The sequence below is a fragment of the Pollachius pollachius genome (assembly GCF_949987615.1).
Source record: "Pollachius pollachius genome assembly, chromosome: 3".
NCBI classification, from domain to species: domain Eukaryota; kingdom Metazoa; phylum Chordata; class Actinopteri; order Gadiformes; family Gadidae; genus Pollachius; species Pollachius pollachius.
Window position 1 is genome coordinate 11729871 of NC_136936.1, and position 27500 is coordinate 11757370.

Here is a 27500-nt window from a genome sequence, read left to right on the forward strand (position 1 = left end):
TACACTGATTTCAAATACACACACACACACACACACACACACACACACACACACACACACACACACACACACACACACACAACACACACACACACACACACCATCAAACGCAAAATCATACATGAAGTCGATATTTTTGTTACCCTTTCTTGATAAACTCACAGGATATCATCTATTCTTTATCTATATTTCTTCCAACAAGGTCGTCATGGTACCGCCGTTGAGCCGGGGCCAGGCGAGGCATGGCCAGCTCAGAGTCATTTAGGACGTGGGTCGGCCGCCTTGAGTCCCTCGACAAGGACTGTGCCCGACATACGGCCCAATTAAGACCCGGCCTGGGCCTGGGTTTCATCAGAGAGCGCGGGAGGGGGGAAGCTGCGTATGAACGCCTGTCGTCCATACGTCCGCCGGACATGGTCGGCGAGTGTTCATACCCTGTAATCAGCTAATGGCGGGCGTACGCCAAACCACGCCACGTGCCGTGATGAGGCACATTGGTCTCTCTTCTAAGGCCTGTATATCTGGGAGGAGGTTGTGGGGCTGGACATGCCTAGCCCCGTTTACTCATTCACTGTGCTGGCGAAGTTTATACATCAGTTTTGAGACATTTGTTGTATTCAGGGTCTTCAGGGTATTCTAAAGCCATTATCTTGCTGAGTTTTACTTACGTACATCTGTAGAAAATAGCTAGTTCTACAAATTGAGTTTACAGTTTTTTTCTGGAAATGTTATTCTGTTTAGTTCTGTTACCCGGAGAACTGTTTTTTATTTGCTGATGTGCAACTTGTATTTCCTATCTGGGATCAATTAAGAACTATCATATGTCATCTAAAAGTACTTCTTCTTAACCAGTATATGAGTCAGTGGAGACTTCTCCAGTGAGGGAAGGGAGGAAGATCCTGCTTAACATTGTTGAGAATAAAAAATGTAGATTGCCAAGACTACTGTAAATGAATTAATTCCCTTAAATATGACTACTTTAATACCTTTGTATATGTATTGTCGTTTCCCTGGGTAAAGGGACATTAGCACCCCCTATCGCCTATTGAAAATGACTGCTTTAGGACGTTCCTCCCTGACAACATCTACCGCCTTCCCACTGCACCGTCCGTCAACGGATGACGGAAGGCGTGGCTGACGGATGGGGGAGTAGTCTTTGCGGAGGCATACGTCAGCCAAGCCCGAGCATACGCGATCTGATTGGATGACGGATCCGTCGCTGCCTGAAAAGTTGAACATTTTTCAACTTTCTTGACGGAGCCGACGGATCCAACGGAGCGGAAGGATCCACAATGCACTGCGGCTCCGCCCCATTCAAAGGGCAAGAGCCTCCGCTGACCCCCATTCATTTCCCCAGCAGTGTTGGCCGGTGAATAACATGGGGTTCAATGGGAGAGTGGAGGAAATTCCTCCTCTGAGTGGGTGTGACTAGCTAAGGGGTTTGAATCACGCCAAAATCTTTTCACGAATAGGCTGGAGCCCTGGCTGCGCTATGAACCAATAAGCAGCAGCCCTGGCTGTGGAGCAGCCCGGATGGAGGGGCTATCCCCTCAAGTCTAGGCTACGAGAACCAACAAACCCGATCAGTCGTATGCCTCTTTCCACCGAGCGGTGCGCTACTGTTGGTTGCGGTACGGTGCGGCTCTGTTCGCTTATATTGGCGTTTCCACCTTGCGGTGCGGTGCGGCTCGTTCGCTTATATTGGCGTTCCCACTGCCAAAAGTTAGGCAAGGTCCCAAAATAAACACGTTGAGCGCTGGGCTGGGCCTACCAATTTTTCGGCACTCCTCCGTTGGGTTACCAAACCGTACGAAAGGGTGTCAAAAACATGGAGCTACACACGCTGTTATTCTGAAATCACTTTAAAAAATCCAGTTTGGTAAGACCAGATCACTGATATCTTTGCAACACAAACAGCGAAGAGGATTGTCTTGATCTATAAATGAAGATTCGGAAACGTCCATTAACATCCACATTGCTTACAGCCCATGTAAATAGTTGTGAGATAATGTTCTCATTGTTCTTTTAATTGTTTGTTACTCTGACCGTTCTGTTTGATATTGTGGAAAGGATGTTAGTGAATGATTCAGAGAATGATGCATTTTAAATGGCATCACTTTTGGTATTTTTTCTTCATTTTTCTTAAAACAACTAGATGAAAACAAACATAGCCAAAGTTCAACCAATAGCTTCAGTCATTGAGCCCAATGATAAGCCCAGATTTTATTATTTAGTTTTACAAATCTAGAGTAGGCCTGATTTGACTAATTTGCTCTGCATTATATCCTTCTGCCCTTGTAGTCCATTTCAAGACATGCTGACCACCAGCTTTCAAAGTACAATGCTGCCACTGGTGAATTTGTATACATTTTATCCAGATAATTATCCCTCCCTGCTATTTTGTAGTTCACCAAAACACCCTGAAAAAACTTCAGTCTCACATACTTATGCCACCATACGCCACTAACATTGCAAGCAGGCAAATGGCTCAGTCCTTCCTCCCAAACCACCAGCCGCCACTGATATGAGTAGCATTCTTCTTCCATGCCAGGTATGTATCCCTACCTCGGTCAGTTGACCTATCACTGTGGAAGCTATACTTATCATAGCTCCTACTGTCAGCAAGTCTCTGGGTCCAGCCTTTCTAACCCCAGGAGCACCATGAAGCAGGTCTACCAGAGGGAGGTCAGCGCTCACTATTGTCTATAAGACATAAAGAAGAATACACAGGCATACACCGCTAACCTCTTCAGGGTAGAGGGAGAGGGAAAGAGAGCGAGAGAGAGTTAGGGAGAGAGAAAGAGAGAGAGAGTTAGGGAGAGAGAGAGAGAGAGAGACAGAGAGACAAAGAGAGAGAGGGAGCAGCGGTAGAGAGAGACATTTTGATTAAGGGAAAGAAAGAGAGGGAGAGAGAAACAGAGAAAGAAGTAAAGAGAGAGGGAGAAGGGGTCGACTCTGCCTAGTGTCAACTGTACACAGACCAGTCTGCGGGCCGTCTCGGATCAAAGCCAGGCGGACAGGGAGTGAAACCTAACGCTGTAATTCTGTAAACCGTCATTATGCTCGCAGTCAAGAGAAGGAAAGTGGAGCTTGAACACTGGGCCATTTGATTGGTCGACGAGAGCAGGAGGAAGTGTGGTGGGACGCAGTCCAAATAAACCACAGCTGATTTTGTGCTCCGTAATGACCCCCCCCCCCCCCCCCCCCCCCGTATGGGTATCGGAGTATCGGAGCAGCAGGAGAAGAGTGTAGGACGAGTCTAGTCAGTCACATCAGTCCTCCCCAAATCCAATTTAGTTATCAGGGAACACGTAATGTGGTCATAAATAACAAGAGATGGGAGGTGAGACACGGAGAGGCGGAGAGAGGGGAAGGAGGCGGGAGAGTGCTGACAGGTACGGCCGTCGGCCTCTGACTGATAGCCCATTGGACCAGAGGCGTCGCCGCATCGCAGGGCGCCGGGATGCCATTCGTCAACGTTAAGGAGGAGCCGCGCGTCCGAAGCGGGCGCCTGCTAAACGTACGCCAAGTGTTGTGTGAAATAACCAGGCCACCAACGGTCTGTCATACCTGACAGCCCTCGTATAAGGGTTAGAGATGTAAAACATAAAATAGAATTAAAAACACATCCAGACCCTCGTTGATCACAAGCACGTTTCCCTCATTCACATACCTGGATAAGAACATGAAAGTAAAAGAATCATATAAATACAATGTTAATATATATATTAATGTAACATTTATTTTATCTATCTTTATATATATATACTTATTTATTACACTGCTCTTCTCAATGATGTGGAACGCTCCGTTCACTTGCATGGGCCTTCACAACTTCCTGCGGTGAATTATTTTTTTGATAATTCACCGTTGCTAAGCATATAATGACCGCTGTCAAGGAAAGTGGATTTTTGCCTCTGACTCATTTCTTTGGTATCACTCCGCAAGTGGTCTGGTAACTTATCAACCCCAGCGTATTCGGTTGCTAAGCGAAGTCAACGTCTTTGGCGGACTATTTCTCTGCTGATCAACACTACGAATGGTTATTGTAAAAAGACACACTGTGGAAAGTTATTTTTCAGTTTTGGCAAGTAGCCGTGTAATAAGCGGGATAATGTATAGAACATCACCGGTCATAATTGAAAATAAGCACCTTCAGCCCTGTTAGGGCTTATTTTCTGAATAATGAACGGCGTTCTATACATTATCCCTTACGTATTATATATATATATGTAAACACTTTAAATATTTAAATATTCACATATCATATTTATTAGGTATTTTTTAGACAGCTACCTACTAAAAAATAAACTACTACTTCTATTAGTACAACTATAATGCAATCTTGTTTATAATATTTAAAGAAAGATGTGGCAGAGCATAAAGGCAAAGAAAATTGCCCTAAATCCCAGAACACAACAGATTGTTGGCCTACTTTCTTCACTGTTAGCTGAAGACAGTTGGACACAAACGTCCAGCATTACATCTAGGCTGTGGCGGGTAACTCCGAAGAAAATGTATGCCATGTAAATGAATAAACCCATTCCAGTGGTTAAGGTAACCATCAAACGTGTACTTTTCCATCAATTTACAGAGTGACAACCTTATTAAGATACACATTACTGTGAACAGAGGAGAGGAACCCTATATAAAAGGGATCTTGCAATGGAAGCGGTCCAGTATCCAGTAGTTCTACCACCGTTATAAACTAGATACGAGTTGAAAGAATTTTTAAAGGTCTCTTAAATCAACTGCTCTGTTGCCTGGCAACCAGCCATGTTTAACATATTGTAAAATAAAAGCACCAGGGGTTGGTGTGCTGCAGCGAGGGCGTTTTCATTCCTCTCTGCCTGGGAAGAGTGTGTGTTCCTCCCCACCCCTCTCTCACTCCCCATTGGGCCCTTTTTGACGTTTAAACGTAATCCTCAACATGATGTTTCACTTAAGACGCCGTCCACTCCCGCTACCCGCATCCTTCTGGAACGAGGACGTTCATACGACGAATTGGCGGGTAACTCAATACCTACAGCCGACACGCAGGAAACGCCATCTGAACGTCCCCACCTCTCACACCGCTTGAGACATTCACATGAAGTCAAAAGTATAGCTGGTGTAGCCCATACCATATACCTTTAAAAGTTTCATCTCTTCTTATAACTTTCTTGATGTTTCGTTGTGATGTAATCATTTAATTTCACATGATTATTGAAGAATATTATGATGGTCATTGTGATGATGAGTGATTGGTTCTGAGTGCAGGTTGGATAACTTTTCTGACAAAACCTGTTATTGTAAGTGGTTCTTTTGTGGGACTTATCCAATTATTCAACACAGTGTCCATCATAATGGTTATAGTGTGGGACTAAGAAGACGTGAAAACATTTTATTTTCTCAAATAAGTTGAAACAAACCAACCCTTCCCCACTTCCTGTGCACCACGGCAGCCATCTTGAGTCATCAGGAACATTTTCAATTGAGAACATTACTGATTAGACAAACTTCCAACCGCTTTTAACTGTGCAGAAAATCCTCCCCATTCCTTATCTGGTACTGATTGTGTGCCTGCTCTCCACAGGGTCCTCATTCCACAGCGAGGGGGAGCGGATTGGGGGGGGGGGGGGCGGTAGTGTGTATAATGCAGATACTTTTTATGTATTTCACTTCCATGGATGCAGCGTGTCTATTTTGGGAAGCTTTTCCTATTATTATAGAGCTAGTTAAAGTCAGAATATCTTTGATGTGGACAGGTTTATAGAGGGTAGATGAGAGAGATCTTTATTCGCCATCTGGGCTGATCTGTCAGGACTTTCCACCAACCCAAAATAATGTGAGTACCGGCGTTATCCCAGTTACTTTCAAGTCTCGACATTAAAACCGTCACAACCTCAAGTGTGGAGAGGGTAAGTTGAGGGACAATTAAACAGCAGTTAAAGGTGTAATGTGTAACATTTCTGCACTAAACGATCTAAAACGACTAGACCTAGGTTACATACTTTGTCGAGTTTTGTACTAGCATTATCCTCCATCTTTCGAACAACGTTCAAACCCAGAGAAATAAGCAGTACCTAAACAGAAAATGTCTGTCCCTCTATGTATGCATCTGTTCAGCATTGTGTTAAATGCTCACCATAAGTCCTGCAGTGATGATTGATGTTTCTTTTATTATCAGGATCCTTTTACATTGAACGCAATTATTCATCGCGACTGAGTCATGTCAGATCGATTTTCACCGGACAACAACTCCCCAACAGACAACAAATGAAAGAACGCAAAATAAATCTTTAAAGATGTATGTTATTTAGTTGTTTTTAAATACTATTTCTATACCTTGTTGTTTGCATTTACGTTTTTTATGTTTTTATTTATAGTCTTTATTTATCCATCCACCCACTTCAACTAATCACCCAACAACCCTGCCCCATTTTATCCCCCAACCCTCCTAAAAGTTCCCTGAGCCAGCGTCCAGAACCTGACACTCTCCTCTAAGACCCGACTCTGTATCTCCTTTCTTTGGGGGAAACCATATCCTACAGGGACAACAACAGGTAGATGTACAGTCATTCATCTAGGGCGGGGAGGTGCTCAGAGTGAGAAGAGAGAAGAGGAGAGGAGGGAGGAAAAGGGTGGTGGAAACGTGTGATGGTTAATATTACTAGGGAGATGTTAGTCCTGAAGATGTTTAAGGATCTTATTATCCAGAGAGAGAGAGAGACAAGGACAGAGAGAGGGAGAGAGAGAGACAAGGACAGAGGGACAGAGGGAGAGAGAGAGAGAGAGAGAGAGAGAGAGAGAGAGAGAGCGAAACAGAGCGCAATGGCGAAACAGAGAGCAAGAGCAATAGATAACTAGATAGATAACTAGAGAGACAGACAGACAGACAGACACAGAGAGAGTCTAATTCTCACCTGGAATGAGACAGCAAGGACACCTGGAGGTAAAACAGCCCGTTAAACACCTGGATCAATATTAACCTGGCTTCCATTTCATGCTTGCCCAGGTCCAATCAGCCCCCAGCACAGAGAGCTAGCGCGCTAGCCCTTCGCTAACAGGGGGGGTATTAGAGGAGAGGCAGAATCTGCTGGCTAAGCTGTCAGCGCTGCTAATAGACAAAGAAGCTCCATTTAACCTGCTCCCTCACATGTCTGGGGCTGTAGCGAGTACTGAGACACACACACACCCATAGGGATACACGCACAGACAAAGACACAAATACACTCATGTACGCACACACTCAGACAAACACACACAAGCACAACTTACATACACCTACAAAGGCACACATGAAAAGAGACATGCACACACCAACACATATGCATTGCAGTAACACACAAGTGGGCTCTTGCGTGTAAAGTCGACACACTCCCACAAACATAAAAAAGACAAATCAGGCAACTATCACCAACACACGAGTGGTGAGCAGTGAGCAGTGAAACTTTCGTAGAGAGTAAAGCCTTATTCTCCCTTAGATAATACTTAAAGCACTTAGATGATCTCCTGGCAAGTTCAAAGCTGTCAAAATCGAAGCACCCTCGCGCCATGAAACATTCTTTTGTGCATAAAATAACTTTTCTTCCCTCCTCACACATTTATTTTCTGCTCTCCCCTGTGAGCTGCTCAAACACCCTTCTCTCTGCCCTCTCCAAAATCAAAATGGCGGCGCCCAAATCGGAGTGTAAGCTTTTATTTCTTGCTGTCAAAACCCACAACGATGCATCTTCTGTAAAGTCGACCCCGGCCCTAAGTAAAAATAAATGCTTGTTTTAGCTGTAAAAAAAACTGAAGGAACCAGTTCCCGGTCGCTTCAGTCACTGTCAGATCCCGTGGAGAAAAGTTTTGGAAGCTGCTGTGACTTAACAGATATTCCACCTCTCACCCTCTAATGACGGGCTTCAGCTTCCAACCCAAACCACTGCATAATTGTTATTATTTAATAAAACACAAAACTGTCAGGGAATATTACATTCACATAGACAGCAGTCCACTGGAATCTAGCGAACAGAGTACAAAGAAAACCAAACGCATTGTCTATTATTAAATAGAGAGATAGAGATAGATCAAGTAAAAAATAGATAGATAATTACCTAGAGATAGATAAATCAAGATGGTAAGATAGAGATTGATAGATAACAATTGCTGAATAGTCACACAGCACAACAACTTCTATAACTCATAACATCTATCCCTTCCAAATCACCTTTTATTTGAATATGGAAAATAAGGGAACCAGTTAGCAATAAAATGGGAGCAGGCCGGTATTTTTGTGGTTTTCATATATACCACCTGCATATGGAACTTGATGCCTCTTGAGGCCGCAAGCTAGCTAGCATAACACAGCCAGGTCTGGCTGTTCAGTGCTGGGACTACCGGAGCTTGCAGGCTAGCTGGTTAGCTAGCTAGATAGCACGACCAGAGATAAAAGAGATGCCAGATGACAACCGGTTACCATGACAACAGTGGTATGCGGCGGCAACACAGGCGGACTATGACCTCATTTCATCAGCAGAGAAAAATGGTTTGAATATGAAATTAGGTCAAATTTACAGTATGCGATACAAATATACATTACTCTGATAAAAGTCAAGAAAAAGTAAACAAGACAACATGAAGGCTGCAGCATCTCTTGAGAAACTTAAGAGTTACCTACATTGCTGTTTCTGGTTCAAACTGTTCAAAATAGTTTCAAGTAACTATCTAGTAAGTGACACTTATAGAGCCAATTTACACCAATCAGTACCCTGAGTTTGGTGCTGTTGCTGCAGCTGGATAGTTTGGATACTGTGAGAGAACAGAGGATAGATCAATACTTTAGCCCTGCTCAGTGGAGCACAGCAGGAGAGAAAGAGTCGATAAAGGGGACCCAGTGATGTGTGACACAGCTATAATCCTAGATAGATCTGGACAGAACTGCCCATCTTACAGTAATACTGCTGTAGTGTCTATTATAGGATAGAATACCAAGTAGCCATGTATCTAATATACTATGCTATTAATGTAACATAATATAGCACTCCAATACTAAGGTATAACAAATATATAGTATTAAAGAACTACACTATATATCTCACATATTACAGTACTATATATTTTATATTATGTATAATACAAGAATAATTGTTATACACATTATATACATATTATATAATATAATAGAACATCTGTTGAGAACATCTGTTGAGAACATCACTGTATCTCCTTCTCCAACTGCCAAAAACCTTGGTGTAGTGTTGGACAATCAGTTATGCTGCACCGCAAACATCACCAAGGTGGCCCGATCCTGCAGATTTGCACTTTACAACATCCGCAGGATCCGGCCATCCTCACAAGGGAAGCAGCTCAGCTTCTAGTCCAATCACTGGTCATCTCCCGCCTCGACTACTGCAACTCGCTCCTGGCTGGACTCCCTGCCTCTGCGATTAAACCCTTGCAGCGCATCCAGAATGCGGCAGCGCGCCTCGTGTTCAACCTACCGAAGTTCTCACATGTAACCCCCCTCTTCCGAGACCTCCACTGGCTCCCTGTAATAGCTCGCATCAGATTCAAGATGATGGTACTGGCATACAAGGCAGTCGATGGAACTGCCCCTGCCTACCTCCAAGCATTAGTAAAGCCACACACCCCAGCTCGATCCCTCCGCTCAACTACCTTAGCTGGACGTCTGGTACCGCCATCGCTAAGAACAAGCAAAGGTCGATCAGTGAAGTCACAACTTTTCTCTGTTTTGGGACCTCAGTGGTGGAATGAGCTCCCTACCGATGTCAGGATCGCAGAGTCGTTCACCAGCTTCCGCAAAAGACTCAAAACTCACCTGTTCAGAGTCCACCTCGACTCTGCATAGAAACCAATGCACAGCCACCATTGAATGTTGTACGCCCTGGCACTTGTACATTGCACTTATTCAAGGTACTTAATTGTGTAGCATCTACAGTAGAGATGGGCGATATGGCCTAAAATCCATATTGCGATATACATTGCAGCCTCTTGCGATAACGATATATATCACAATCTAAAATCATAAAATAACCGTTTCAGAACAGGTTACATAGACCCTAAGGAAAGCCAAACTGCTAAATGTATTTAAAAAAAAGAGAAATATAGTATGTCATTTCGAGAATATTTATTGTGAAACACTGTAATCATACAACATAATGTTGCAGATAAATAAAATTAGTATTGGGTTTCTTTCAGTGGCGTCATTAGGCCTATTTTAGGGGGGCTTCAGCCCCCTAAAAATTTTTTATTTATTTTTTGTTTTACAAAAAAGTGCCGACAAATTCAATATAATGTGGCGAGAATTTGAGCTTAGATAAATAATCATATAACCAGTTATTATTAACTTAAATGTGATCATAAATCTTAGTTTCCCTTATGGAAGCGGTCAGTGCGTCGTTATCGAGTCCATTCCACTTGTTCATATAGAGCATGCCCACATCACTGAAATCCAGTCCACGTTTTCCCTGCAACCTAGGTTGTAATTTCTCAGTTTTTGTTAGCTGTTTGTGAAATTAAACGTTCGCTCACATTCTGTGCATCTCCTGGGGGCTAAGCCCCCCCTGTCCTTAAAACCTAGTGACGCCCCTGGTTTCTTTCCTTTAGTGCAAACCATTCTAAAAGGCAATACACTTAGTTTAAGTCCTTGGATCTTAAATGCCACCCAAGATGCAGAGAACAGGAAAAATGGGTGTCTTTCTAGATAAGGAACAGACACTGTACTGACAATTGGGGATGGGCATGATTAATTGATGATCGATCATTGATTGTTAAGATTTTTGTCGATTACGTGATATTTCTAACCATCAAAAGGAGGTTGACCCAGCCGGAGAGGTGGTCTCGGAGACGTTGCTCAACATGGAGCAAAGAGGAGACGGAACGTCTTTTGGATATTTGGGTCCGATATCCAAAAGACATTCCGTCTCCTCTTTGCTCCATGTTGAGCCACCACCCGACGGTCCGACAAAAGCAAGTAAAAAGTATACTGGAAAACATAACTTAAAAATGCCGATGCATTTAACACATTCCGAGTCAGGATGAGGGAGAAGGAGTTGGACCAGTCCGCAGATCAATGTATATCACGCTGGATATCCATGATTGTTTACTTTCACCGGTGCTTCCCCCCCCCCCCTTTTTTCTTTAACGCTTTACAACGCCCCAGACCTTTTTGTCCAATGATTTAACCCATTCAGACCGGATCACGCATCTGTGCGTGTTTACCTTTAAGACCGGATTGCGCATCAATACGTGTTTACCATTAACCCATTTGTACCGGCTGCGCGGAGCAACATTGTATCTACTAGATACAATGTTGCGCCGCACAGCAGCCGGTACAAATGGGTTAACGTTCTTTGCACACATGCAGGTTTGTTGACGAATTCTGGCACTGTTGCGAAAATTGCAATGTGAAAATGAATTGCACCAAACCAAAAATTAAACATTGTATTTTGCGTCATCAACATGCATTATCGCGATAGAGCGATAGAATTAAAATCTCTATCGTAGGCCATTTTTATCGTTTATATCGTATATCGTTTATATCGCGCATTACTAATCTACAGTAGCTGCTATCATTGCTTTACACGGGGAATGGGTTAGCCTAGCGATTGTAATACTTGCACTTGGTTCTATGAACATCTTTACTGTACCGACAGCGATATATTGTTTCACTTCTTATGACAAATGTACTTATTACTTACTTAGTCGCTTTGGATAAAAGCGTCTGCAAAATGCCCTAAATGTAAATGTAAATGTAATACTATATTAAATATATACATGCACATACTGTTACAGTACTACAGTATTAATGTATATTATTAGTATTAAAGTACTAATACATAGTATTCATACATAACTATCATAAGTATTGCAAGTAAAATAGTAGAATACAGTAGTATATCATATTTTACTACAGTAATAATTTATACTTCTTTGAGTAGTAGAGTTTTCATGTATTTTATATATGGTACTACAGTATCAATGTATATTACAGTATTTTTCTAAAGTATTAATGTGTATGCTAACCATAGTCTTCCAGCGCTCTCCTGGTGACTCCCTGGTGGGCGGAGCCTAGCGGGTTCCTGACCAATCGCCTTCTCCTCCTGAGATCGTCTTCCCAGTAGTCAAGACGCCACGAGTCCTGGTCCTGGCTGGGGAGAGACCAGTTAGAACCAGTTAGACCATTTTGAGACCAGAGATGGGTTGAAAACCAGTTGTCTGCCAGTTAAAGATCATTAAGAGACCAGTTCCAGGCCAATGACCAGAAACCACTTAAATCACAATGTACTCTACATGCCCACCCTATATGTGAGTTGGGTGGGTCTGTGTTGTGTTTTCTTATATTGTGCTGAACTTTATTGTCCTGTGTGGGACTGTCCTGAATTTCAGTGTGTATTACTGTAATATCTTGCATGTTGTGTTGCCCCGTTGTTAGCCTCGAGATGCTAGCAGCCCTCATTGTGTTAGTAGCTAACAGAAGGTAGCTGCAGCGCCGCCATCGTAAATCACTTACGCTCCCATTAGCAAACACAGCCTGAAATGACAGTATAAATGGCCCGGCCTGCCTGCCCTCTTCACTGTTTTGAACAAGTCTTGTAAATCAGGCGTAAGACCCTCAGTGCGGACAGCGTGCAGCTTTATGATTGGGGTTCTCGGGGGCGAGTTTGAGGCATGAGCCTATAAAACAAGCACCCTCTCCCCGCCAGCGCCAGCAAACCAACCCCTCCTCCACCTCCTCCATCTCCCCTCCCCCCAGCCCTGCATATGCACAGCCGTGATTAAAATAATGTGCTGAAATATTCATTGGAATGATTCCCGGGTGCCCCGCAGCAAGCCAACATAAAATTGCGTTTTTTGTATTCATTATTAATACGATTGAATTAGGCGGCCGTAAAGAAGGAGGGGGGGGGGGGACAAAGGATGAAAGAGAGAGACCAGCCCCGGCATGAGGCAGCCATCTTTGTGTAAATGATTATTCAGACATTAATGAGGAGCGAGGAGAATAATGCACGCCGTTACCCAGCGAGCCCAGCATCAGGTTACTAGACCAGACTGTGCTCACAGCCACCACTGGCCGGAGAGGCATGCAAGGAACCAGAGGACGGGGAGAAGGAGAAAGAAAGAGCTGCTGACTGGGTCGGCAACGCGCTGGTGATTAGAGAAACAGTGATGACATTAGGGAATGGAGCAAATGGAGGTTCTCTGGTTCGGATCTCCCACTCAAGCCCACCGTGTAAGAAGTACAAATAGACCTGCTTTGTAGGCCTGCCAGAGTAACTGAGGCCATTGCAATGTGCCGATATACTGCCAAACTTAAGCGTAAAACATACCTTTTTGGTTAAGCTTTCTTCTAATCAAGTGAGTAATTTTGTTGGTTCGAATACAAGAATACCCTGTCTGGAATTAATAAAGTACGATCTAACCTTATGTTAAAGCTACCTCTGAAATGTATGTTGCTCAGATGATTTTTATTGTTATATTAAACCCATTTTATTTCTCGTTCTTGTGTTGTTTCACTTGTTAAGCACTTTGAGTGGATTTGCACGAAAAAAGGCCATATCCATAAAATTTGACTGGTGGAGTGTTTGCTGTGCATTTGTGTTCATGAACCTGAAGAAAAAGAGACGTATGTGGGCGGTATGAGACCACACCGGCGGAGACTCTGTTCCAGACAGCAGTTTAAACAGTGCTAATCACCAGAGCACCACTCTTGTGTTGCTGGAGCCCCAAACACAAAAGCCCCATTGCTTAAAAAACGCTAGTCCTTCCTCACACCCACGTTGTACGAGACAAGCAGAGGAACAGAAACACCAAGGAGAGACGACAATAGCCTGGGATTAAGCGAGGATAAACCACATCCAAGCAGACGTTCTGACATACATGTACCACATCCTTGGCAGGCGTTGGCACATATTGTATGGCTTTAGCCTCCTCGTTCCCCTACCCCACCCACCCCTGCTCTACTGCAACACGGAGGCAGTGGGAACAGATTAAAGGGTTACCAGGAGGGGGATCACATGACACAATCACAGCCTGCTGGCTCTTCAAAATAAAAGATCTCAGAGTGCCTGAAATCAAGAAGCTCAGAGAGAGACTTAACGCCATCGCCACAAACGCGGCGAGAGCTCAGCTTTACTTAAACATCACTCCAAAGCAGTCCCCGTCGTTCAAAACGTGCACCGGGTGCAAATATAAACCCCCCTCGTATTTACGAATTACAAGCCGTGGTATGCAAAGCATGGCCCGGGGAGGCGGGGCTTGTCGGCTGTCAGTCACCTCTCGAGGGGCTTAGACGCGGAGCGGAGGGAGGGGGGGTTAGAAGGAGGAGAAGGAGAGGAAGGAGAAGGGCACGTAAATGATATTGTAAACGCCAGATTACACGGAGAGAGGGAAATGTAAATCCACCGCAGGCAGCAATGACTGTGGGCGATTAGGTCCTCTAATTTACAGTTCAAACAGACAGCCGCCAGAGGGGAGGAAAGCCTCCTCTCGTGTGGAGGGTTCCCCTTGAGGTGGCCCCGGACGAGCATAGAGGCGGCAGGGAGAAGTCAGGCCTATTTGTGGAGCCCTTCATCGCAATTACAGAGTAAGAGCCAGCTTCACACGGGACCGCATTAGTCCACACCCCCGGGCCTGAAGAGGACAAGGATGGATTCCCCTCAGACCCCGGTGAGGAGGGTCCCTATTTCCATGGACGACTAGTAGTACAATAGACTCTGGGGTCGTACTCAATACCGGGCTTTAATATGCTTTTAACATCAGAGAACATCCACATACAGGAGCACACCAGAATAACCAATGTATGCAGGTGCTGTATATTAAATTATACAATAATATAATTCAATATTAATTGCATAGCCAGTTCAGCAAATGGTATTGGAATGATGTAGTATTTAGTTTGGGAATACGGTATATACTTTATAATTGAATAGACCAAGCATCATTAATAATGAGAGTCACTGATGATCTATTTATCCATCTATAAATTGACTGTCGATGTCACTTCATTGATCAGTAAACAAAGCATGAAATACCAATAATGTTTCACCTAGAAATTATGTATAAGCAACAATGGAGGAAGTAATAATGGCTAGGAGAATAGTAACTAAAACATCTTAACTGTTAGCTGTTATTGTTTAACGATGGTTAAGGAAGGATGATTTAAAATGATTAAAATTACTTATTAAAAAGAATACAGATAAAAAGGCCCTGGTTGGCTACATCCTAAACACTCCGTATACAATCCTTGCGTTCGCTATATGTATTGCTACCGGCAGTACTTTGTCCAGAGCCTCCTTGCTCACACGGAGACGACCCACTCCCTCATTTTCTTGGAGTAATGCTTGCAGCGCGCCGACAGACATAAAGAATGGTCGTGGGCCGGCCCCCTTCGGAAAACTGGCTAAATGTATTAGCCCCGTCGCTCATCAATCACCGGAATGGTTTTCAAACTGCTTTTTAAAAGCTAATTTTCCAGCGTTGATAACCGACAGAGCGATTATTTATGGATGCTTTCAGAGCTGCTAAGTGCATTAGAATTAATGTGTAAAAGGACTATAGAGTCTGCTATTGCTTTCAAATAGGTGTTTAAAGATCCTCTCTGTGTGTGGGTGTTTTGGTGGTGCAAAATATAACAGATTAGTGCCAAGTGGATTTAAAATGAATGAATGAATCAACAGAATTATCAATTTGACAGAAAACAACAGCAACACCAACATTTTATTTCTTTTGAACAGTGTTTTTCAGGAAGTTGTCCGCAGCTAAACTAGGTGTTTAAATCTCTCTCTCCCTCTCTGGGTTTGTTTGTAGCAGATATAAGGCACTACAGGGACAACAGCGGTCGGTTTAAAAACGGGCCGCAAGACCCCGGAGAGCAATGACTCAAAACAAGATGGAGGAGGAGATAAGGCAACCACTTTTATCACAAAATCCATCAGGAGAAGGAAGGAGCTGCTCTTAACAGACGCGACCGGCCTTATATTGTTTTATTCCATGATATAGTTGCTGTATATTCCTCTTAGAGCAGGAAAAGTATGAGCCTTTATTAGTGTCCTGTTTTTTAATAGAATAAACTAGCTAACTGCTAAGCTATCAAGACAAAAGTAAAATTTGAAAATATCAAATATATTATATAGCAATACATACAACTAGAATACATAATAGATGAAGAAAAATATAATGTTTAGTAATAATTAATATTATTTGTTATTTGGTGAGTAATTAATAAATCAAGAAAATGGCTACAAAAAACAAAACGTATACAAAATCGAAACAAATAAACATTCTTGTGACATGACCCCAGGTTAGAGGTCAGCTATCTTCTGAACAGCCTTGCGAGGTTAGATAACCAAATCAAATCCAATGGAGCATTAAAAATGACCCAGCAGTTAACCTTTATATTCCCATTGTGCCAACTTATTATGACTTACTGAAAACACGTTCATGGTAACTGAAAACACGTTCACGGTAAGGTCAAGGAAATGCCGCCAGATTTCTTCGTTGTTGTTTCCGTACGGGGAACATTTCTCGTCAGTTGGTTAAATTGATGAGGAATACTATTTCCTCGTACGGAAACGGAGTTGAAGACTTCTACAGAGGAAGGCAGCTGTCATGGAGATTCAATAGGACACCATTATATTCCCCTTAAAAGCCTCTATTGGGAACATGAACGAGACCTAATTATAATAAAGTACCAGTAATCAGTGACAATTCTATTCAAAGGGCCGGCGACTGGTTTCTATCACACACACACACACACACAGACACACAGACACACACACACACACACACACACACACACACACACACACACACACACACATATACAAACACACACGCTGTCATGTGTGTGTGACTGAGACGCTGAACATACACCGGCTGTACATGGGGCTGAGAACAAATGGCCTTTTATGCGTGTGCTGTGTGACTCGCTGGACTGTGTGGAGCGAAGGGGCAGAGATAACCAGTGGATGAATGGCTGAAAAATCACTTCAATAAAACTTTTGCTATCATGGATAATTAACTAATGAATACCTAAAGAGGGACACAGCAACGGCTAAAATCAAACAATAAAGAACTGAAATAACTAGGATACAACTGATGTGGAAACATTTGATTTGTAAAACACGTCAGCCGTCATCACTGTAGAAATCCTGGGTTTCTATTAGCCAAGATGTTTCAGATTAGGGGCGGCAGTGGCTCTGGGGGTAGAGCGGGTTGTCCGGCAATCAGAAGGTTGCTGGTACAATTCCCGGCTTGCTCAAGGACACGTGTTGAGGTGTCCTTGAGTAAGACACCTAACCCTAACTGCTCCTGACTAGCTGGCTGTCATCTTGCATGGCTACAATGCCGTTGGTTTATGAGGGTGGGTATGAATGGGTAAATGTCAATCGTTTAAGAGCGCTTTGAGAAGTCACTGGGCTGAAAAGCGCTATATAAATTCAGTTAATTTACCATTAACTGTCTAACCCCTAAGTGGTCCTTGGTCCATAAGTAGTCCTTAATGACCGGTCTCTGTGTTTCCTGTTCAACCCCTACCTGCCCCTTAATGACTTACATTTGTATTCACTGTCCAACCCCTACTCCTAACTCCAACAAAATTCATTTTCAATGTATTGTCTAACCCCTACCTGCTCCTTAAAGGGACACTCTCAAAGATATCCGTTTCATTCTCTTCGGTGATAATTGTTGCTATAGATCCTCATCACCACCGACACCCACTTGCTAACATTCATAATGCTGCAAATGGAAGGGCTTTCACCTGTGAGTCACAGGTTGAGTTACCGTTGTGTTACCTCATTCGGTAATAGATAGTCACCTAACAGATATTTATTTTCATGGAAATATAAGAAATTGCCACCTTAATGATCTCTATATACACTGCCTAACCCCAACCGGCTCCTTAATGACCTGTTTCTGTATTCACTCTCTAACCACTACCTGCTCATAACGACCTGTCTCAGGAAAGTGTTTTGGATTAAAATGACTACTAATTTACATTGAACCATCAAGTTAATACAAATTTTACCAACAGAATAGTAAAAATCAACCAAGGCAGTAAGTTAGACAACAGACGGCAAACTGAGGGAGATAAACATATCATTGCAGGTCAAACAGTAAGATGTTTTTGAATTCACAGTGTTGTTTTTTTCTGCCACGTTGTACATGTTCGACAATGATGGATTAAACCAAGAGACTGGCAAACATATGGCGGCGGGCACAACAGACAAGAGCTCTGTTTGAAACTCTGGAGTGAAGGAGGGGACACACTTTGTAACTTCTTCTGTGACAGTGCCGACGTCCGATCACCGCTCAGAACAAGAGCTCCCATCGTGAACGGATTAGCACCGCGTGCTAGCGATGCTACGTAGCGTGCTTTCATCTGCTTCCACTTCCTGGTTCCTCATCACCCCTTGGAGCTGAAAGTATGCTAAGCTAGGGCCGCGAATGCTTCCACTTAGCGGTGGACAAGCTGTTGTCATTCATTGATAGAAAGACACGATTACAGAGCCAGTTCAAATCGAGAGAGACACAGAAAGCGCAAAAGTGAGGGAAAGAGAGCGAGCAAGAGATAAAGATAGAGACAGTGATAAGGGAGCAAGAGAGAGAGAGAGAGAGAGAGAGAGAGAGAGAGAGAGAGAGAGAGAGAGAGACAGAGAGAAAGCAAGAGAGAGAGACAGAGAAAGCAAGAGAGAGAGACAGAGAGAACGCAAGAGAGAGAGAGAGAGAGAAAGCAAGAGAGAGAGAGAGAGAAAGCAAGAGAGAGAGAGAAAGAGAGAGAGGGACAGAGAGAAAGCAAGAGAGAGAGCGAGAGAGAGAGAAAGCAAGAGAGAGAGAGAGAGCTATTGGACCAAGACTAAAGAGAAAGCAGATTAGCTCCAGCCCAATTCGTCTGGTTTTGAGAAAGATGGAAAGAAGCGGAAACTAGGCAGCTAACCCACCCCTCCCCCCAAGCAGTCTAACTTCAGGCAGCCTCCCCCATCCCTCATCTGCTACGGGGTGCGGTGGAGGCAGGTCAGGTGAAATGGATGATGGGAGGTGTGGGACTCCTTCCAGAGATAATTAGAACAGCGGGCAAGGTTAAGAACACCGCGGAGAGGAAGACAAACACCCAGCATGGGTCAAGGACCCAGCTGAGCACGAAGAGAAGGCAGAGAAGCAAAGGTTGGTTATGAACAAAAAAGGCGCAATTTACAAATAAAACACATCACTGAAGCGAGGTGATTCGGAACGCCGGGGCTTCCCGTCCGGTCTGTTAACGACACGGCATTGACCTCAATAACATCATAACATCTTCCTCTTCGTTCACACTGTTATTGTTGTTTTTTACGCAATTTGCGCAGGAGTTCGACCGTGGTGGACGACCGTAGACGACCGTTGGCCACAGCCGCGACCGTTAAAAGCTGACGTGTGAGAACACACTCATTACATTTGCGGACCCGACAGGAGACCTTGCTCTTTCAACCTCTCTGTCTTCGCAAATAGGGTGTCAGAAGGGGGTGTGGGGCTTTCATGGGCCCAGGGAACCGATCGTAAAGCTCTCAGTGGTGGGTGGGTGGGGGGGGGGGCAGGCCCCCGCGAGCCTCGATTAGAATTGATAACCCTTTAAGGGCTGTGGTCAGGTCGGGGGAGAAAGGTCCATTCCATCACAAAGTTATTATCCAGGGGGAGCTAGTTACCATTCCTCACCGCTGAGGGATGGACCTCAGCGTTAGTCAAGGGAAACGCCGGTTCCGCCCGCCCCAACACTGCCGCCGCCATCACCCGCCCTCACACCACCACCACCACCAGCCGATCAATACTAGCCACCAGTTCCTTTCTCCGTCTCCTCCCTCTCCCGCTCCACCGCCACTAGAAAGTAATTATACGGGGGGGATGTTGCCGATCGATGCATCCGTCAGGTTAGCTTACGGTCAACGGGGGGGAGCGCCAGGGTTGCTGCTGTGTCAGCTGACTCTGGAGCCAACATGGACGCCAACATGGCCACCACGATGCATGTAGGGTCAAGAGGAACGTTTCAGGTTAGAGTGGCGTTTGGTGGACTAGAGTCTATATTATGATGCTGTAGTGAAACACTCGCACACATTTGAACTGAATCCATGTTTGTAATTGGATATTGTAATTGAATTGTAATTGAAGTCCTTTGTTTGTGTGTGTGTGCATTTGTGTGTGCGTGAATATAAACACACGTACAGTGTCATCATTCAAGTGTCCTTGAGTGTCTCTGCGGTATATCAATAAATTAAATATGTATTATTATATAATAAATAATATCCTATATACAAAATGGAATCGTTGGTGAGAAAATGTCTTTACTTCTGAATCTAGAGACTATTTTGGGTTGTGGCGTGTAGTAAAGTGGCCCTATGTTGTCGCAGGCAGACTATATATATATATATATATATATAAAGAGTGAATTCATCAGCTGGTCTTGACGTCTCCTTTCACTTCGGATGCGCCTGAACTTTATAATCCACTGACAGGGGTCGGAGGTCAACGTCAGGGAGGGGCCAGAGGCCACGGGACATCACTGCCTCCCGGAGAGAACGTCTGACAACCAATTTTCGAGCTGATTTATCAGCGCGGGGCTAAAATTGATAGGGTGTCACGGCGGCGCGGGGCGCAGTATCAAAGTCTGGCTGGTTTTGATTTAGCGCCGCGGATCGATAGCCCCCTATACTGTTTCAATTTGAGCACTATTGATTTTCCCGCCGGCCGACTCGATACGACGGCTGCAGGATTCATTCATCATCAGGGAAGCGGGGCGCGCTGCGTGGCTAACGGGTCTCCCAGGACTCTGATTGGCTCATTTCACTATGGGGTCACATGACACTAACAGAACAATGGGTCGTTGTCGTTGCCCCCCCAGCCCCCATCGGTCTGATCCGCATCTTTCAAATACTGTGCGTTAAATGATAAACATAACATAACCTACCAGAACATTACATAACATAACAGCGTGTGGCAACACATGCCATAACATCACATTATGCATGTCCTAAGATTCCCCCTCGGGGATCAATAAAGCACATCTTATCTCAATCTTATGCCAGCCAGTCAAACGTAAAGACGTCAATATATCGGATTTCCAACCCAACAGCAGAAACGTGGAAGTTCAATTTCCCAAAGCTTTCGCACATGGCTAGCACGTCGTGGTAGCTTGGACTATATAGTGTATTTGTGTTGCTGCTTTCTCTCTCTTTATTTACACTGCATACTTACTGTTTTTAGCACAGCGAGAACAATGCTGGCGGCCATTATGTGACAGCAAATCCTGACGGCGCTCCTCAGACACACACACACAGCTGTGACAACAAGCCGCGGTAATGGAGCTTAGACTAGGAGTTTAGACGATACTCGACTGGAATGAAACGTTTCCTCCGGCATGGCTCTAGGCTGCAGTTAGCAGGGGAGGAATCAAAGCAATTCGAGTATAGAAGTGGGAAAATAAACACACTTACACACACGCACATAGACACAAACACACTGCAGGCATGCACTCACTCTCACACACACACGCACGCAAAGGCCTACTTACAGACGCACACACACACACACACACACACACACACACACACACACAAACACGCAAAAACACTGCAGGCATGCAAACACACACACACTTACACACAAGCAAACACACACGTACACGCTTAATGGCATTCTAATGCACGAACACACATAGGCACACACAAACACACACTGCAGGCATGCACATGGTCCCACACACACACACACACACACACAAACACACACACACACACACACACACACACCCCCTCTAGCAGTCAGAATAACAGACAGCCAGCTCTAAGTGCTTCAGGGTCTTATATTTTACACAAGCAGCATAAATGGAGAAGTTAATGTAGCATTGAATAAGGCCCCCCCCCCACACACACACACACACACACATACACACATATTGCATCATCTCTCTCTGCCAGCAGGTTGCCATTACATTACAATGTGTAAGAAGTTTTCCTGTGGTATCATTTACCACGCACACGCTCTCAATAAGCCTTTGTTTCGACGACCTGCAGGAAACGCCATAAATATTTAAACAAAAACGCCAAAAACTCAATTCAAAACGTTTCGTCACTAGCGAGCGTGCCTTTGGGTCCAAGAAGCACATTCATGGAAATCTGTACAGCTAATACACAGTGAATTGTTTATTAGCTGTATTCTGAATGGTAAATTCAATGTGTGTTTAAAAACAGCATTACTGTAGAGTAATGGTTTGACTAAGCACGCAAAAATGCCTCCAACAGAATATAAAATGATGTATAGTAAATGACGTCAAATATTTATGAATGTTTGTAATTGCTTGTGGTTGTGTCGGGTTATTAGATATTTATTGAAAGAGTTTATGAATGGAAAATAAAATTCGAAAGTCCCACATTCCTGCATATTTTTAAATTGTGTGCCTCAAATCAAGAACTAAAAACAAGCCTTTCAATCCAATTCAGTTTACCCAACATTTATACACAATAGTGAACAAGCAAGCAGAGATGGGTGTCAAACACTTTTTTATCCAACACAGCTAAGCATCTGGAACACATCTTGAACATTTTTATAACAAAACCCAAGCTACTGTTTCGAGGGAAAGGCAATGTTTGTGTTTGTTTGTCAGATCAATACGAGTGTGCGCCAAATTCAGGAGGTCTGCCTCCAGGCTAGCCAGACATTAGCCAGGGTCACGTGCACAGCTCAATATATAAACACTGGCTGCTGCACTGCCTTTAGTATTACATATTTAGCATGGATGTAATGTGTTTTATTGATTTGAATTAAAAAAGCTAGAAAGATAGATGGAGAGAAGAATAGATCAATAGATAGACTGATATCATACAGTAGATGATATCAACAGATGAAGAGGAATAAATAGTGAAGATGTAATGACATTGAAAGAGAAAACCGACGGACTAGACTAATACATTAACAACCCCATTCTCTGAGCATTAAGTGTGTGCGTGTGAGTGTGTGTGCGTGTGTGTATGTGTCTGTAGGATTCTAACGGCACCGGCGGTGCAGGTTTTGAAGGGAAGCGTGAACTAGCCCGCCGCCCGGAGCTGTGTTGTTTTAACAGGCCTCCTGGGACACAAACACGCACACTTTCCAAACACACTACACACACACTCTCCAGCACAAACACACACACACACACACACACACACACACACACACACACACACACACACACACACACACACACACACACACACACACACACACACACACACATGCCTCCATGTGTGTCTGAGCAGCTCAGCCCAATCCGGACAGCCGCACACAAACACCCCCAACCCCATAACCCTCCACCCACCACCATCACCATCACCTCCTCCACCACCCACAGCCTGTCTGACCACCAGCCAATCAGCTGTCCCGGGGGAGCCTGGGCCAATCCAGGCTGTAATTGCATTTGCTGACCTCGCCGCTAACCCCCAAAGGATGCTGGGAAAATGACATTACTGAGGTGATCTTAAACCTTCAACCCTACAAGCCGCCGGGCGCCAAGGTAGCGGTCAACCCCTTAGTGCGTTAGCGCGTGTTAGCTCTGGAGGACCTACGAGTGTGGACCAGGGTTCCAGAGCTTAACCCCGCTCGGTTTTAACTCCCTCACCCCGAGTGTGGGTCCACTGGACATTTAGCTGGATATAGCCTCGCAAATCGGACTTTCGGTTAATAATTGAAAGTCTGAAAGCAGACCAGCTCAAAACCGGGTGAAAGGAGTATTTGTCTTTAACTTAAATTTGTTTAGACTAATTATGTAGCTGGAGGCGGGGTCTATTAGCACCTTATTGCCGAACACAAACTTGGCAAGCACGGGTAAACAGTAAAAGGTTTCAAATCGACGCCGTGTAGACTGGCCACTGGTGAGATACACTTATATAGATCCCTGTCTGAAAGCTTCATCCACAAGCTGTTCATTCATGAGACGGCACTTTAAAATGATATACTGGTTCCCTCATCATTGGATCGTCATTATAAACTTTAAGCACTTAATGTTGCATTCAAATGGATTCACGCTGATGTTGGACGGCGAATCGGATATCACTTTAGGTGGACAAGAGCAGGACGGTGAAATTAGTGGAGGCAGGCAGAAACACAGTCAACAGTTATGAAAGAAGGCACCGCTGTTTTTGCCTTCCTTTCGCAATATCATTTGCACCTGGATGTTACGTGCTCCCTCAAACAAGGAGATAACAAGGTGGGAGAAGCTATTCATTTTGGTTTATAAAGCAACATTCATCACTAGAAAAAAATGATTGTATTTTAAACAACTAATTCTATTCTAGAATTAATTTAAAACCACTCTCGCCGATTAACGCAAACCCAAAGCGCATTGTTGGCCTCGCACCATCGTGAGGGCGACGGTGCCATACCTGTGGGCGGGGTCGCTCCAACCACCCTGTCGGTTGTTGAGGATGTTGACGATCTTCTGCCGGAGCTGGTTGGCGGTCACATGGTCTCGGTGCCTGGCGGCAGACATCAGGTGGTCACACGTCCTCTCCTCCTTCCTCCTGTCCAGCGTGTACGCAGAACAGGTGGACTGGGCGGGGAATGCAGAATGATACTTACACAATGTACACAACACATTGATGATTATCCACTTATTCATTTAGTGGGGTTGGGGTTTAGGATGCACACCGTTACATTAACCCCAAGCATGTTTTGTAATATTGGTATTATGTTCATTTTCTTTTGCAGATTTGCAATACAAAGGGGCTTTACAAGGGGAACAACACAGCTAGACAAAGAAATACAAATTCAGTATAACATAGTTGAGTTAATATAACAATGAAGAGAGAATCACAGAGATTTATTTGACAGGTAGGTTGGGAGATTTGAACAAAATGAGACAAACTAATAGATTAAAAGAAAGGTATAAAAAGGTATATATTTTTTTAAGATTTTGTTGCAACAAATATTGACGGATTGTAATGTCCTTTGTTCCGCCCCCTCCTTGGCGTTACTTTCATGACTCAGTTTGAACATTAAACCCTCAAATTCAGCATTTTTTCATGGGGGGAAATGAAACTCATGTCAAATAACACAGTAGCCTACACCCCTGTGTAGGATGGAGAGAGGGTTAGGAATTGGAGGGGCAAATAATTCCGTAGACTCTGAGACATGCAGTAAATTAACGCTGTGAAAGTAAGCCTGTAAGCCTTTAACCCCTGTGAAGCTAGCATTTCTGGTAAAAACAAATAAATAATTATATTCATCAAACAATCATCAATCCACAAACCCACAGTCTGGTAAAAAGGTTTTCACACATTTCCGAGGCTATATTTTTATCAGTGCATGGGCTATAGTTCAATATGCTTTTACATGTTTATAGAATACCAAAGTAGTGTGTAGTTAAACTTGCATTGCAATTATGGATATTAATAGTTTAAATGCAGTGTCAACAAAACATTTATTTCTAACATTTATGAAATATATACATTACATTTTTTATGCTTTTATGCTGTTTTATGCTTTAAAAGAACAGTTTTCCAGAGCAAAATTTTAGGTGGTTAAATGTGCTGTGTGGGAGCGGGAGTATATTGTCAACTAAAAGCAGATTGCCTCTCTGCGCAGCCCCTGTGGGGGCTCGCCAGCTAATATTCACAATCTAATTTGCTAACAGAAGCTGGAAGCTAATTCAATTTCCTGACTTAAATTTGAATTCTGTCAGATATTATCCCGCAACATATTCCTCATACGGACGATAACTCAATCTCGGCGTGTCATCTCACGTCGGACCACGTGACTCCCCTGACAGATATCAAACGTTATTTATCGTTTTAAGCCGACCGGTGCCCGCGTCCTGACAGCAACTTAATTGTAAAAGTGTCTCATCTTCTCCCTCCTGAAGCGTTGTGAGGGACGGTGATACAGTGAGTGGGGGGAGGGGGAGGGTTGGGGGGGGTGAGACTGGAGGTTGGGTGGGGCGGAGGTCTAGTGACCCCCACATCAAGGTGTCTTCTTCAGTTTATCCAGCAGGTCAAGGCTGTCTGTGTTAGTAGCTAAGGCATGCTAGCTAGCAGTGGGTTATCTGTAATATATGAACATATTAGCAGTTAATACTGAACATGGTAGCATGTGGTAGCTGAATGGCTAATCATGATAAGGAAAAGATTATTTGCTTCTGATAGGGTGTGGCCTGTCTCATGAAAGATATCAGCGGCTTATCCTAATGTCTTACAGAACAGCTTCCAGTGAAAAGTGTTTGAATGTTAGTTTCCAGCGTAGGGATTATATTGCTTTATTAATATGAATTAATATTAAAATTACATTTCTTTAATAGGGATTGTAACGTTATTACATGAATCCTCGTGGGGAGAGAGGAGGAAGGATTAGAGGAACAGAAAATAATTAGCTTTCTTCTCCCCTAATAGGATTCCTTTAGCGTTTCTATTCACAGCAGGGAATCCACCACTGTGGGGCATATTGTATATTATTCAACTTTTTTTTGTTTCAGATTTACTTTGGAGATAGATGTGTATTTACATTGGTGATATTACACTTTATTTTTTAACTTCCGTTCTTTGATTTGAAATCTGTTTTATATATTTTTTGAGGGTTAGTTTTATATTTTTTTAGGGTTAGCTTTATTAGTCCTGGAGGGACTTGTTTGTTTTACGTTATCTAATCTTGGACATGCTTGTAACTCAAACATGATGTGCGTACTTGGGCTTCCAACAAAATTTGTGTACTTGCGGCTCAAACATCAAGAATGCACTCTACATCAAACACCATGTGTGTACTCTAAGCATGTGTATACTTGTACTTCAAACACCATGTGTACTCTGTGCACATGTGTGTACCTCAAACTCTGCATGTTTATGGACGTCTTCGGCCCTCTGTCTGTTGAGGATAAACTCTGCTTCGTTGGCGACGCGGACGATGTGGTCCTTCATCGCATGGCACAGCAGCCTTCAGAGAGGCAGAGGAGGGGAAAGGGGAGGGGAAGGAGAGGAGGAGGTGGTAGGAGGGAGAGGGATGGGAAGGAGGAGGGAGAGGAGGAGAGAGGAGGAAAGGAGGAAGAAGGAGAGTAGGGGTAGAGGAGGAGGAGGAGAAGGAGGAAGGAGGGGGAGAGGAGGAAGAAGGATTAGGAGGGGGTAGAGGAGGAGGAGGAGGAGGAGGAGGAGGGGGTAGAGGAGGAGGAGGGGGTAGAGAAGGAGGAGGAAGAAGTAGAGGAGGAGGAGGAGGAGGCGGTATCAGGATGCTGCAACATGGCTGCAGTGTAAAGATGGTGGTGTGGTGGTTGTGGTGGCGGGGTTAATAGTGTGGTGAATGTGTTGGTGCTGGTGGTAGTATGGTGGCGGTGGTGGTGGTGGGGGTATATTGTGTATTGCTGGTAGTGTGTGTCAGGTGGCTGCAACACTCTGCAGTTGAAAGGTGGTGGAGGGGAACATGGTTTGTCTGTGTTACGTCTCAGGGCCGCAAGGCAGCGACAGCCTCGGCAGCAGCATTAAGGAACCCAGCATCGTTAAGGCATTGAAGCTCATCGGGAACATGCCTGA

At 44.0% G+C, this 27500-nt stretch overlaps 1 protein-coding gene across 1 annotated transcript in view; it reads right to left on the reverse strand.

The window, feature by feature from the left end:
• LOC307073270 (neurobeachin-like) overlaps window positions 1-27500 on the reverse strand; it is a gene marked incomplete at both ends in the record, with an annotated part of 171819 nt that overhangs the window by 81232 nt on the left and 63087 nt on the right. The window contains 3 exons of the mRNA XM_079732974.1: window positions 12013-12137; window positions 24372-24538; window positions 26802-26910. Coding sequence (XP_079589100.1) covers window positions 12013-12137; window positions 24372-24538; window positions 26802-26910 — 401 coding nt within the window. The remainder of the gene's footprint in view (window positions 1-12012; window positions 12138-24371; window positions 24539-26801; window positions 26911-27500) is intronic.